Raw genomic sequence first — 14577 nt, forward strand, 5'->3', positions numbered from 1 at the left:
TCTAAGCAGGCACCAGCTCACAGAGTGACCGCCCCTTCACGTGGGAGGTGTGTGTTTCTATGGTGGTAGGTTGGCTCCCCTAAGGCTGATCTTAGCATTATTTTCTTGCCATATATTAGAAAAAACAAACACAGTAGACAGAGAATGTAAATAGAGCCCAGGAGCTGCTGTGCCCACATGGCAAACAGCAAACATCTATTCCTGGACCCTGTCACATTTGCTCTGAGTCACAGTGAACTTCTCAGAGCCAGGACAGCTACGCAGTGTGCTGGAGAGCCATGGCCACATGCTAGGTGCTGGGGGAAGCTCCCTCCCAGCCCTGCCACACCCCCATAGCTGTTCTGCAGACACAGAACAGTCAAATGATTTCCTAAGCCTTGCAAGCTTGTGTAAAAGGCTCAGGTTGTTTGGGGATCTTGTCTCACTTTGGCTGCGAGTTAATCAATCCCTTCTCTATGTCAACTATGGTGGTTCAGACACTGGCTCTGTAGTGATGGAGTGGGATACTCTATGCTGGCCAGATATACTTATACCTTACTTGCCCCTTCCTAGTCCTAGGGTGGGGATGAGGGGTTAGGAGCCCAGGGCTCAATTCACTTTCTAGTTTCTATCAACTTCTGTGAATAACTAGACACCCTCCACTGCCCCACCAGGCCAGGATGAGCAAGCTAGCTTAAAGGCCTCAGCTCTCCTCATCTACATCACACACACACACACACACACACACACACACACACACACACACCCTACAGTTGTGTCAGGATGGACCCTTGGATAAGCTGGCAGTGTCTCAAAGCTGTGGGCCCCTCCTCAGCCCTTCCTTGCAATCTTTGGGAGGAGAGCTAAGTCTTCATGGTTCAGAAGGGCTCTGCCAAGCTGCAGGAGGACAATTTCAGGCTCTGCTCCCAGCAGCCTGGTAAAAGGGCAAGCAAGCAGCCTTAAGCCCCTGCTCTGAGGCAGCGCTTCTGTGGGCTTTGTTGTCTTGTGAGCACCAGGGAGCACGAGGGGAAACTGGACTTCATAGAAAAACAAAGAGAAGCTGGGTGCAGGCAGAGTCCTGGGCTGGCATTCTTGGTGATGCATGCAGACAGGAGGGAACCTAGCCATGTTCCAAAGCCCCTGCTGCCACATAAGGGGCTACAGGCAGCCAGGCCTGTGCCTGACTCCATCCTATCAGCTTAGACCAGTAGTTCTCAACCTCTGGGTCCTGGCCCCTTAAAAGACTGAACGACCTTTTCAACAATGGTTGCCTAAGACCATTGGAAAACAGATATTTATATCATATTTCAAACAAAATTACAGTTTTGAAGTAGCAATGAAAACGATTTTATGGTTGGGGATCACCACAACACGAAGAGCTGTATTTAGGGTCACAGCATTAGGAGGGTTGACAACCACTGGCTTGGACACTGTTCCTGGGAAGCTCTGAAGGAACTCCATGCTTCAGGGACCCTGGGAGGCAGCACCTCCCTCTGTGAGTGTCCCCACAGCAGCAGGACAGCCCTGTGAGGGTGTTTGCACTCTGGGATCTGTACACAATGAGTAGACATCATGCCCATGGCCCAGCCTCTAGGTTTGACATCGTTGGCCTCTGGTGCCCCATCATTTCCACAGACTCTCAAGACCCAACTGACGGCTGCTAGAGTAATCTTACATCAAACACGCATGGTGCTCTCTGTCAAGTACCTAAGATTTCTGTGTCCAAACATGGACTTGTTCACACAATCTAGAGTTCTATCCAGGGAGACCACAACTCCCCAGCCTCAACTTTCCAGAAGGAAAGGGAGTTTCTATTTTACATACATCCGAAACTTCACAGTTAAGCTGGTTGGAATACGGGTCCCATCCACAGTGCCCCAGTCCCAACACAGATGTCCCTTCAGGCTATGGCACTAAGTGTGAAAGCCTCATCCACACCACCCTTCCAAGCCCTCTTTAACAAGACTCAGCTGTCCTGGCTGATTCTCCACGTCACCAGGGGCTCAATGTGGTCAGCAAATGCTCAGTGGCAGAGGGATACACGTCCCCTCCTGAGGCCCTCCTGTGAGTACCATCATAACCATAGAAGCATCTTGAACTGTCCTCTTAGGAGATGTGGCTAGAGCCACAAAATGCACAGGATGCTGGGGGTGGGGCGCTGAGGGTGCACAGGGCTGATGGCAGCCATCTCTGCTGGGCCTTCTCTCTTACTGTCCAGAGAGACACTTCCCACACGTTCAGGCCCTGAGCAGCGCTTCTAGCAACAACCCCATCCCCACTGTCTCTGCTGTTATGCCACACGCAACAATGAACTCTGTTAAATGCCAGCCATGGCCCATCCTCTAACCTCCAAAGATCCTAGGCCACGTCACACAGACAAGATGGGATCAGGCCAGGAAAAAACAAACAAAAACAAGTCATGCTTACTCTGCAAGATGTTGAGCTCAAGGCTAAGGGAAGGGTCCTTCTGGATGCTCTGACAGCTTCATGGTCTTGTAGCTCCCCAGAGAACCAATCATGAAAACAGCATGGTGGCATGGAGGGGTTCCTACACTTGCAGCCTGAGAAATATTGTTCACTCTTGATAGCCAATGCCACAAAATAACCCAGTGACAACCTCGGGGTAGGAGCTTGTGTGCTCCAGGTCCCCACCCTAGTGGCTTCAGGTCCAAAGGGAACAGGAACTGGGGAGACCACTTCTTCCATTAACAAAATACCAGCCATAGAGCACCCAGGCTGCAGAGTGCGCCCTTCCTCAGAGGACCCCAGGACTCACCCTCAGCCAGAGAGTGTAGCCAGGAGCACCACTCAGAGTAGATGTAGTAGAGTTTCATCTCTGCCACAGAAATCCAGACAGAACGCCTGTGTGCCATGGCCACACTGCATGTGCTGGTGCGGGCGGGCACTGGAGCCCTTGACTGCACTCGCTGACTGCAGGAGCGTCCAAGGCTTACTTTCACTTCCCCATTAGCCAGGATGGAGCACTCTACGGTAATTGCTCTCAAGATTAACATTCCCTCCTCACTCCACCCTGCATATTTACACAGGGACTCCAGGCTGAAGCAGCCTGCAAGCGGCTTTGGGGAAAGAACAATCAGGCCATTCTTGCCACCATGAGGCACAGGGACTTAACTAGGGACAACTTCCACTTACAGTGATGGACAATAAAGAGTTACCATTCCCAGAGCAGGGACACCAGCGAAAGGCCAGAGGGCTCCTTGGTGTCTAAGGAAGAGGCTGCAGCATCAATCCAAGCCTCAGTCCCTATAGGAGAGGAACAGACAGGGGTGTGTGTGTGTGTGTGTGTGTGTGTGTGTGTGTGTGTGTGTGTGTCTGTCTGGTCCCTTCTTTTCTCCAGCATTTCATTTACTGTTAGAGGCTTGGTATACAAACTGTAGCCCCCATCCAGCTGCAGGCAGCCTGTACCAGGGTGTGTGCACGCACAGCCAATCTACTCCTACAGGGTCAGGACCGGAAGAGGTAGATAAAACTTCCGTGGACGGAGGGGCAGTCGGAAAACTCACCTCCCTGCCCAGGGATCCAGGCAAGGATGAATTCCTGAACCCACCCAACAGAGCATAGTGAGGTCCCCACTACTTAGAGAGTTCAAATCCAGTGACTGGCAGCCCCCACCACTCCAATGTCAAGGACACCATTTCCCTAAGGCGAGCAGATTCACACTGTGGGCCGTGCAGAGCCTGGGTAGGTGTGAGCTGTTACTTCCACATTCCTCAAGAGCACAGACTCTTCAGGCACCCTGCCCCCCCAAGATAACACATAGGGACCCCATGGAGAGTTAGATCCCAGAGACCCCAAAGAGAGTCTGCAGAGACCTCAGCACAGGTGGGATGGGGTTTCTGGGCCTCTCTAGTTGGGCACTGGCCTCAGTCTAAGCAAAGTGGTAGCCAGCGACCTGGCTGAAGAAGTCAGAAGCTGGTCAGGAGGTCCTTTCCAGCTCCAGCTGAACTGACAGCATCCACATCTAGTTATGGCCAAATTACCACCTTCGACCAAGCTGCCAGACATTTTAAAGACAATAACAACCCCAGATTTCCCCAGGGCAGGAAACGCCTTCTCACAAACACGTTCTAGGAGCACAGTGAGGAAATGTCTCTCACCAGTGTTTCCCCTGTGAACAAAAGCCCTATAAATCAAATGGGAGGCTCCTCCCACCTCCCCGGCTCTCTGCAAGCTTGCTTTAGTGTCTGAGCAGGATGGCCACGCCCTTCTGCTGGCTCTAACTTCTAAAGCATGGAAGCCAGGAGTGTGGATATAAATGCCCACGGACAGGACCACAGCGCACCAGCGGTCTAGCCTCACAATGCATGTTCCTGCTTTGACTAGCCCATGGGCAGGACTACATTACATCAGCGGTCTAGCCTCACACTGGATGTTCCCACTTTCAATAATGCGTCTGTCTTCTACAAACATAGTGAGGCCTGGGCTGAGCCAGGAAGAGCTTCAGCTCAGTGGCCTGTGCACCTGGCATAGGTAGGTCACCTGCCTCAGAGCACCAGCGGGGACATGTGCGGTCCTAGGCTGCAGTGGGGGCTCTCCTGGGCAGCAACACTGTAACCACAGTGTCACTGGACGGAATCCTACTGAACACACAGGCGTTAATATTTCTATCTGGCTGGCACAGAACATCAACCCAGGAGTGCTCAGTTTCTTAAGGAAAAAATTCCAAACGCAGTATCTACTGAGAATTCTTACAGATGTGCGTAAGCCGCTCAAGTTAAGGATCCTCCCAGAATTCTTTACAGAGCGGGTTTCCTTTGCGCCCGACTACGTCTATTTCCCACCTTTCATTTCGCTACCCAGAATCTCAAACAAGTGATCAGCATAGCAAGCACCCCAGAATCTTTGAGGTATTTTGCATGTATGATAAGCCCGTGTGCAGGTGTCCTTGTAGAATCTTTGAGGTATTTTGCATGTATGATGAGCCTGTGTGCAGGTGTCCTTGTGCTTGCAGGCGACTCAGAGGCCACAGTGGACACAGAGCCCTTTCTTCCATTGAGCTCCACTCTGTTTAGAGGCAGGGTCTCTTGCTTTGTTGGGAGTCAGGGCCACTGTGTCTGGTGGTTCTGCCCACAAGGCTCACTGATGCATCCCGTCTAGCTAGGAGGGTTTTTCTTTGTTATGTTTTTTGCTACTGGGACCCCGGGTGCTGGTATTATAGGCAGCCACTATGCCGGCCTGTCTTTTACATGGCTTCTGGAAATCCATATGCTGGTCTTTGTGCTTTCGCAGCTCAACCATCTTCATAGGCCTTTATCTGCCCCTTTTAATTAGTTCTGGCTCTGTTTAAAACCATCTGTGCCAACCTCAAACATGTTTTTACAGAGAGACTGTCTAGATCCCCAATAAGATGGCTTTTCAGAGGGGACACCCACCACTGTGCCACTGGGCTCTGCTTTCCAGTGAAGGCTGGTGGCCAGGAGATCAACCCTAACTTCTGGCTAAACTGATGACACTCCACTTCTGGTTTATCGGAAAATTATAACCTTCAGCCACACTTTCCCCCACACTATCATTTACCACAGGGAAGAGGTGTGGGAAGGCTGACTGACTCCTGCTCTACCTTGAACCTGAGTGTTGTCAATGTGCAGCCCAGTGAAGACAATGGCAGCGTCTGCGGGTGTGTGCACTATGGTGTAGCACACGATGGATAGATATGTGTGCAGGGGGGTGGGGGGAGGCCAGATAGGGCCTAGCAGTGCTGAGAAGCTGCAGGAGGCCACGAGGTGTCACAGATGCCAGGTATCCACTGTGTCTGATCAGCACTCACTACCCAGGTGTGGGTAATGTTTAACAATCAAGAGGCCATGGCGTCAGGTGGTGCACAGCTGCAGCCCAGCATGGGGGCTTTAGGGAAGGGGGTGTACAACTGGGGCCTCACTCTGCCTTACTGAGCTCGTGTCCCTGTGCCACCTTGTGCTTGGCTCTTAAGGCCTCCTAATTGTTCCATTGTCCATCAAGCGTCAGCTGAAGAGGAGCCCACAGTGCTTTAGAGGGGGTGCCTGGCAGAGACTCCCTCCCATGCCCTCAGCACATGCAGCCTCTGGGCAGCCATGCTGCTGAGGTGGTCACCTGTGTGTGTCTCTGGCCCCACCGTGGGCCTTGCTCTTCCAGTTTAGAATCGAATCAAGTCTGCTGCCATGGTTCCCGGTTGCCACATGCAAGTGAAACGCTCTACTAATCTGCAGGAAATAGTTCCACAGACTTCTGTGATGCGAGCAGCAGCTCTGCCCCACCCCCTCCAGACGACCCACCCTATCTCATCTCCACCCTTTGTCCATGACATGGCGTCCCTGTCACCTGCCCCTTCTCATAACTAACTCTGTCAACAGCACTAGCCACAACTTCATCACGTAAGTAGATGGCTGCAAGCCTTAGAAAGGCTCTACTTCAAAAAGCCATGTGATAAGGAAAACTAGACTCCAGGTTTCCTGCACGTGCAGGTGCTTGGCAAGAACAAGCAAGCCATCGGCTGCTTGAGCTGCTATAGGCCTGAACCGCACACAGTGAGTGCCACAGTGAGCACACAGTGAGCACACAGTGAGTGCCACAGTGAGTGCACACAGTGAGCACACAGTAACTGCACACAGTCAGTGCACACAGTGCACACAGTCAGTGCACACAGTGAGCACACACAGTGACTGTCCCTGCTCCCAGCTGCACCTGCCAGAGCGATTTGACTGCACTGAGCTGCACCTGTCTAAGACGCACTTGCACCAGGAGGCAGCTCATCAGACAGATCCACTGAGACACAGACGGGGAGGCAGAGCCAGGAGGGCACCCCAAAATGGATATCAACATCCTCAACAGCCAAACCAGACAGATGGTGGCCCAGGAATAGTGAGTGACATTTGTGTAATCTCAAGCGTGGTCCAGAATACCCCATATTGTGAGGGAGTGATGGAGAGTCTCCTCACATCCATGTTTAGGGCCTGAAGGGGAGCTGCTGGTAAGAGAACACTGGGATGTACGTGGCAGGTGCCAGAATTAGCTTGGCCTCTGTCACAGCCCAGTCCTGCTCCTTCCTGGCACTGTGCTGGGCAGATGTCAGAGGGTTTGATAAAGGGCCTAGGGAACTGGTACCTCACCCAGGTTATCCGTGCCAACCACCATGGCCCACCATGTTAGGGTTCTTTCCATATCCACACAGGAGGGCAAGACCCCTCTTCTACCCTGCTGTGCCCATGCTGACTCATGAGGCATCCTCAGGAACTGAATCCCGGGGTGGAAGAGAGGATGAATTTTAGATTATGGGCCCCCAAGTGGCTGCCCACATTTTGCAGCTTGCGGTGCTAACAGGCTAACAGTGGACTGCGTGTCCTTCCCCCAGATTGTGTGCAAATCTAAGACGGACACCAGGAGGCGCTGGTCCTTTATGTCTACAGTGGGACACAGTGGAGCTGAGGGAATTGTAGCTGACACTCTAAGGAGGCTGCAAGAGCCTGGGGTCAGAGGTCACTGCAGCCCGAGTTCCCTGGCAGCAGAGTCTCGTGTTCTCTGCCGGGACCAGAGCTCAGCCTCAAGGCACTTCTCTAGCTCCAGCAACTGGATCTTTCCCACTTCTCCGGAGGTTAATTTGTAAAACATTAGTCTGAAACTGAGAATTTAAAAAAAAAAAAAACTGTCTTAGCGAGCGGCTGCCGCAAAGAGAAACTGAACTGGGAGTGGGGCAGGCGTGGGATGCAGCCACCAGACAGCAGGACTGCCAGGAACCTGGATAGCCTGTTCAACCTGGGAGTGAGTGAGCCCCACTGGCCCTCAGGACAGTGCATCATGACCATGTCTTCACTGTCTCCCCAGGACTTGCACCACACAACGTCTGAGCCAGGTCCTCAGACCGGAAGACAAAGGAAGCTCTGAAGAAGCCAGACTCCACACCCAGACTATCCTTGCGTCGAGCCAGGATGCCCAGCAGGTCACCAGGTGTTTTTAAGGGTCCTGCAAGGTCCGCTCACGATGGTTTGGAATGTTGAATCATCACAAGAAAGTTGCTGTCTAAAGGGACACTTGTCCTAAGTCCCCAGGGAGGTGCCATTCCTCCTGACTCACCTGGCTTGTGGCGCCCTGGTGCTCCCCGACGCTTCCTTGGTAGTGACCAGAACCGCCGCCCGGCCCCCCGGGACGCACCCTTTTCTGACATTGAGTTGCCCTCCTGACGGCTGAATCTCGGATGCAGAGGCCTGGTGACTCTTCAGGTGTCCTGAGGCCTACAGGTCTTCACAAGGGCACTCAGAGCTGTGGAGGCACCAGCGACCTGCCGGACACGACTGGGTGCTGACGTCCTGGTGAGCTTGAGTCTTACCAAGTCACGAGAAAGAATGGGGACAAATGGCCTCCCCGGTTCCCAGCCTGCCCCTCATGCCCCAAGCCAGAGGCTCCACACCTGCTGCTCTCCTCGCAGACGGCAGGCAGACGGAGGCTGAGGGTGCAGGAGGCCACGCTGCTAGAGACCAAGAGAGAATGGCTGAGCCCGCCCATCTGTGTGTGAGTTCTGGTCGTTTCCTTCCTTAGACAGGGGCTGTGTGGACAGAGCTGCAAATGTCAGGGAGCTGCTCCAGGCAGAAACACCTTCCAGGCTTCAGGAAGTCTCAAGTTCAAACAAACAAATACAAACCAGGAGGAAGGGAGGGGCTGGCTGCGAGCTTACTGAAATAAACTGGGAAGTTTCCCAGTCGGCTGTCCAGCCCTCAGCAGAGGAAACCGTGAGGCGCCCAGCTTGGCAGGGACACTTTCTATGGGACATGCTGGACCTCCCTAGCCAGCGGCTACTGACCTCTGCCCTGGTGCCCAGAGAGGCTTTGGAGGGACAGCAAGGGGACAGTGAGGGGACAGCACCGGGGTTTCCAGTGACAGCTAAGTTGGGAGCCATCGTCTGACTCCATGTGCTGGGTACATCCTAGGGCCTCAGACCCTTAGGTCTGACACTCAGACCTGACTTCATTTGAGAACCATAATAACACCAGCAGGCCGAACGACTGACACTGTCCATGACTAACTTCAATAACCTTATCAGTCCAGACACAGGGGACAGTGTCGAGGGCTGGAGTCAGAAGGGCTCCCAAAAGACCTGCGCCATGGCCACCCTGCCCCTTACAGTCACAAGGGACGGAGGCAGATTTGCAGCAGAGCGGTGTTCACTTGGCCTGTTTCCTGCGAGCACACTCAGGATTGTGTGCCCACCGATGTGCTCACCACCTGTCCTCCCTTGGGGCTCAGGGGACAAGGGGTAGGTGCTTCCAGCCGTAAGAAGGTAGCCAAGGCACTCACTGTCAGTACCCAAGACATGGCTTCTCTGCAGAGGTCTCTCTTGTTAGATCCACTTCCGAGTGTGACAGGTGAATGCAGCCAGCTGGGCTGGAAGAACCAGCATCCCTCCCTCCTTCTACCTTGTACATTCAATCCCGAGCCATCCTCACAGCCCAGCAGACAGGGCCACAGACAGACAAGGTGGTGTGGCCCCCACATCACAGACTTGAAGAAGAAACCCATTGCCCAACCAAGAGGGAAAGCTTGGCTGGCCTTGCTCGGCCTGGGCCTCACCTCTGTCTGCCCTTGACCAAGCAGACACTGGTGCTCGCCCGCTATCGCCAGTCAGGAAGAGGAAGACACATCTGATATGGCACCTCAAGCTCCAAGCCTTAAACATTCGGTCCCACAGAAATCACCACAGCAGTTAGATGTGACCCCAGGCCTGGGACCACCAATGGCGCCTCTCTCCGTCCTGTCCTAGCCAAGCGATGACGGAGCACATGGTGCACACTGGAGCTGGGGCCATGAGCCCAGCGCTGAGTCAGGCGGAGCCTGCACGCCTACAGTTGCTCATTCAATGCTGTCTCCATCAAATGGGCCTGGCCCAGTCTGTCTTCTCATGCGTTTTTAAAACATCATTAACACATTTTTCAAGAACCTGTCTTGAACTGGGCGGGTGACACAGGCCTTTAATGCCAGCACCCGGTAGGTGTCAAGAGTTCAAGGGTAGACTACTCTATGGTGTGAAATCCAGGGCCAGGAGAAACCCTGCTTCATAAAGGAGAGAGAGAGAGAGAGAGAGAGAGAGAGAGAGAGAGAGAGAGAGAGAGAGAGAGAGAGAGAGAGAGAGGATAGAAAAAGAAACAAAGAAAGGGAAGGGGCAGTAAAGAACCAAGCCAAGTCTGGGATGGGCTATGTCCTCATCCACTCACTACCAGCTCACATCCACCCCCAACCTGATGCAGCCTGCGGGTCCTGTGAGACTGGACAGGAGACAGCAAGGCTTGCAATCACGGCTGTAAGGAAGGTGGGAGGAGGAGAGGTGGAGCCTGAGGATGGCTTGCCAGCCAGCATGACCTAATCGGAAAGCCCCCAGTCCTAAGGAGAGATACACTTTCAAAAAATAATGTAAACATCTCCCAAGGAACAACACCTGAGGTTGCCCTCCAACCTCCACATGAAACACCTGCATGTGCACACATGTATACACGCACGTGCGCACGTACACACACACATGTGCACACACCCATGCACCCATGAACACCCCCCACACACATACATAGGCATGCACGCACACATACACAGGGCCCCGGGCATGCAGCTAAGGGGTCAATGCTTGCCCACTGTGTGTGAAGTCAGGTTCAGTGCACAGAACTGCAAACAAGCAAGCAAGCCTTCAATGATGAAGCATCCTTAGGGACGGAGTCCTGTGTGGGGCACCAGTTGTCCACCCAGTCTAATGCCATTGTGACAATTCCATTAGTGACATTTAAAACCGGGTCTTTACTTCAGCGAGTGCTTCAACAGGACGGCGATGTGGCTTGCCTCTCAAGTTGAGAAATTGGATTTTATGCTTTGGGGACTGGCTTTGTTTCTTTAACAGCATATGGAGGGAGTAAAGGAAAACCCAGGGATTTGCTGAAAAGCCAATTTAGATCCACAAGGGCCACCGGATCTCCATGACTTACAGAAAACAATTGGTGGGTCTGTGTCCCAGCTGACTGCTTCAAACTTTCTTGAATCACTCCTCCCAGATATCTGATTTCCTTCTAACATTTGTGAATCTCTCGGGGTTTGGGTGAGGACAGAGGATCCTTTGAGCCAAACAGAAGCCCTTACTTTATGGTCTCTTTAGAGAGCTACGTGCTGAACCCCAGCCCAAGCCCTCTGTGCCAGAGCCCCTAGAGGTTCTCCTACCAGAGGGTGGCTCTGGTATTAGCAGCCAGAAGACCATGATCCACAGTGGGCCACAGCAGCCCAGATGGTCAGCAGCCACACGGTGCATGAGGGCCAGCATTTGGCCTGAGTGGGCAGGATTTCTACGAACCAAAACCCAGCCCCTCCTTTCTGCAATGCCCAGAGCATCTTTTAGCCTCCTCTTTGAAGTGTCTGTGACCTACTGCAAATCACAAGGGTATCCCAGAGAGGGGCTTAAGAGGCCCAAGGATGGGGTTGGGGATTTAGCTCAGTGGTAGAGCGCTTGCCTAGCAAGCGCAAGGCATGGGTTCGGTCCCCAGCTCCGGAAAAAAAAAAGAGGCCCAAGGATGTAAAAGCTCACGACACTACACCCTTGCAGTGATGTCATGTCTGTGTAGAACAACCTCCCATGGAGATGAAGTCATCTCTAGGTTACAAACGATGCCTAATGTTTCCCTCAGTCAACATCACTTCTCAGTTCCCACTGACTGCTCCTCTGCGTGGCACTTAGATCCCTGGGGACAGGACGGTGATCTCCAAAGTGTGAAGTGCACAGGCTACCTCAGGTAGATACTCTTTAGACAAAGACAGAACAACTGATACTCTATTCCTGTAGAAGAAGGCTTCCTGTATAGATGCCCAGTTGTTCAGTTGACCACTTAGGCTCAGCTCTGCCTCAGTTGCCAGCAGCGCACCGATCTGCCTCACAGACAGCCCCAACTGGCAAACACAACCCATGTGAGCTCAGAGCTCCCCGCTCTGGGTGGCTAAGAGGTCTGCTCTGTTTCCTGGGAACCAGGTTACAGGGTGGAAAACAGTGCATACGGCTCTTGGTATAGGCCATGGGAACAGCCAGGCACTGGGGTCTTCACTCTCACCCTTACTTTTTGTGAATAAGGGGCAGCTTAAGTATTTCATCAATTAGCTTCCACATTTACTTTCACAGTCTCCATGACAAGATGATACATTTAAGATATCCCGACCGAGGGCTGCAGAGATGGCTCTGTGGCCAAGAGCACTTGCTGCTCTTCCAGTGGACCTGGGTTCGATTCCCAGCACACACATGACAGCTCACAACCATCTATGACTCCAGTGCCAGGAGATCATTAACAGCATCTTCTGGCCTCCCTGGGCACCAGGTATATGGTATACACACACAAGCACCGACAAGAAACACTCATTGTGAAATAAATTCATAAAAATAGTCTTAAATGATGTTTCAGTCTTTGTTCTCTGCCCTAAAATGATGCTGTCCACATTCTCATACTTTGAACCTGTTTCCTTAGACAGAATAGTAGCAGCATTTAGTGTAAGTTTTTTCTCTCTTCTATTCCATTTAATGTATTTTCTTCTGTGTGTGTACATGTGTGCATGCGTGAGTGTGTGCATGCATGCGGGTGTGTGTGAGTTTGTGTGTGAGCGGGTGCATTTGAGTGAGTGAATGAGTGTGTGCAGGTATGCATGTGGGCCTGTGTGCATGCATGCATGCGTGTGTGTGTGTGTGTGTGTGTGTGTGCGCGCGCGTGAGCGCGTGTACATGCCTATGTACACGCACACACACTAACGCCAGAGGAGGGATGTCTTATCTGTCATTCTGCACTGTGATGCTTTTGGCCAGGGTCTCCTCCTGAGCCTGAAGCTCACCGTCTCTGCTAGGCTGATGGCTCCTGGGATCTGTGGGGTCTCCTCCCTGCAGTACTGGACTTCTAGGCGTGTATTGCATATATGGCTTTTATGTCAGTGCTGAGGGTTTGAACTCAGGCCTCCATGCTCACACAGCAAGTGCTCTTGCCCACTGAGGTATCTCCCCAAACCCATACACTATGCATTTTTATATGATCTGCAGGCACTGCGACCTGATTCACAGCCAGGTAATGCACCATTGCATTACAAGCAAATGCTTACTATGGATGGGTGGATAGACAAATGGACAGATGCCATAGGAAATATTTCACAGGGAGGAACAAATACCAAGTTACTACTTGGCCAACCAGAACTCCTCTCCCTTTTCTGTGACAGTGCTTTCCCCGTTCATGTCTGGGTCTATTCTGCAAAGTAACTCAGGAAAACCACAAGCTTCCCAAGAAGAGAACTGGGCAAGGGATCCTTTTACAATTGCTGGGCCTGTGACTGTCAGAGTCACCACAAACTATGCTGAATGTCTCTTCTGAGTCCTTAAAGTAAGGACCCAGACAGTTGGACAGACTCATTCTACTCCAGTCTGTCCTGCATCCCACGGACAAACAGCTGGTGAGCAAGAGGCGACAGCGAGGATGGGGAGATGGCTCAGGTAAGCAATGAGCCTGCGTTGCAAGCATGAGCATCTGGAAGACCCAATGGATTTGTCATATTTATTTACCAGCATGAAGGGTTATTTATAGGACTGTGCGTGACCCCCAAAACAGCTATGCCATTGGAAAGTGTCATTCTGGAATGGCTAGCTTCCCTCATGGTCGTATAGATGGAGTACTGCCTTCTGTTAACTTTCCATCTTCTAAGCCAAGGCCGCGTTCAGTTAGGGCAGATTGCAAGGGAGAGGTGTGGGAGAGAGCTGCGTAACCCACATGACAAAGCTGGGTGCAGCGGGGATCCCAGTGCTGGGTGGCAGGGGCAGGTGAATCCCTGGGGCTCACTGCCAGCCTAGTGAAATCCTCCCGCTCCAATCAAGGAAAATGGTGCGGGAAGAAGAACATCTGAAGTTATCCGCTAGACTCCACACATGTGTACCTGCACACACAAACATGTATGTACACACAGAGACACAGACAGACAGACAGACAGAAGACAGACAAACACACACACACACGCACACACACACAGAGGCAGAGCTGATGAAATGATCCTGTTTTTCAGAAATTCTGCCCAGGCTCTACCACTGTCAGGAGGAATGTTGGGCAAAGGTAGAAACAGTCCTGTGTTGCAGAACACTATCCTGCAGGCAAAACAGCCATCTTCATCACAGCTGTGGCTGCCCTCAAGAAACACCCAGAATCAGGCCCGTAGACCCCCTCAGACGGGGTACGGAGAGGGTCACTTCTCTGAGAATGCAGCTCTCTCCCACACCTCTCCCTTGCAATCTGCCCTAACTGAATGTGGCCTTGGCTTAGAAGATGGAAAGTTAACAGAAGGCAGTACTCCATCTATACGACCATGAGGGAAGCTAGCCATTCCAGAATGACTCTTTCCAATGGCATAGCTGTTTTGGGGGTCACACACAGTCCTATAAATAACCCTTCATGCTGGCAAATAAATATGACAAATCCGTTGGGTCTTCCAGTTGGGTGATGATGGACTCGTGCTTTGGTCTGTTGTTCGTGTTCTATCTGGGGTAGTATGCATTTATCTGCATCTCCCAAGATAAGTTCACGTGGCAGCTCCCTCACAGTGGCACAGTCGACACCTCTGCTGTACTAG

General features: G+C 52.2%; 1 protein-coding gene across 15 annotated transcripts in view; it reads right to left on the bottom strand.

Annotated features, from left to right (window-relative positions):
* The window catches only part of Mcf2l (MCF.2 cell line derived transforming sequence-like), a 146407-nt gene that overhangs the window by 86074 nt on the left and 45756 nt on the right, over window positions 1-14577 (bottom strand). The window contains exon 1 of one of the 15 annotated variants that reach the window (XM_006253423.5): window positions 8047-8685. The exons of 12 other annotated variants lie outside the window; for them this stretch is intronic. In XM_006253423.5, coding sequence (XP_006253485.1) covers window positions 8047-8137 — 91 coding nt within the window. In that variant the 5' untranslated portion in view covers window positions 8138-8685. Of the gene's footprint in view, window positions 1-2755; window positions 2912-8046; window positions 8686-14577 lie in introns of those variants that run through there. 2 more of the 15 variants (XM_039094167.2, XM_063275040.1) reach the window with 2 other exon arrangements.

This window comes from Rattus norvegicus, chromosome 16 (assembly GCF_036323735.1).
Source record: "Rattus norvegicus strain BN/NHsdMcwi chromosome 16, GRCr8, whole genome shotgun sequence".
Taxonomy (NCBI): domain Eukaryota; kingdom Metazoa; phylum Chordata; class Mammalia; order Rodentia; family Muridae; genus Rattus; species Rattus norvegicus.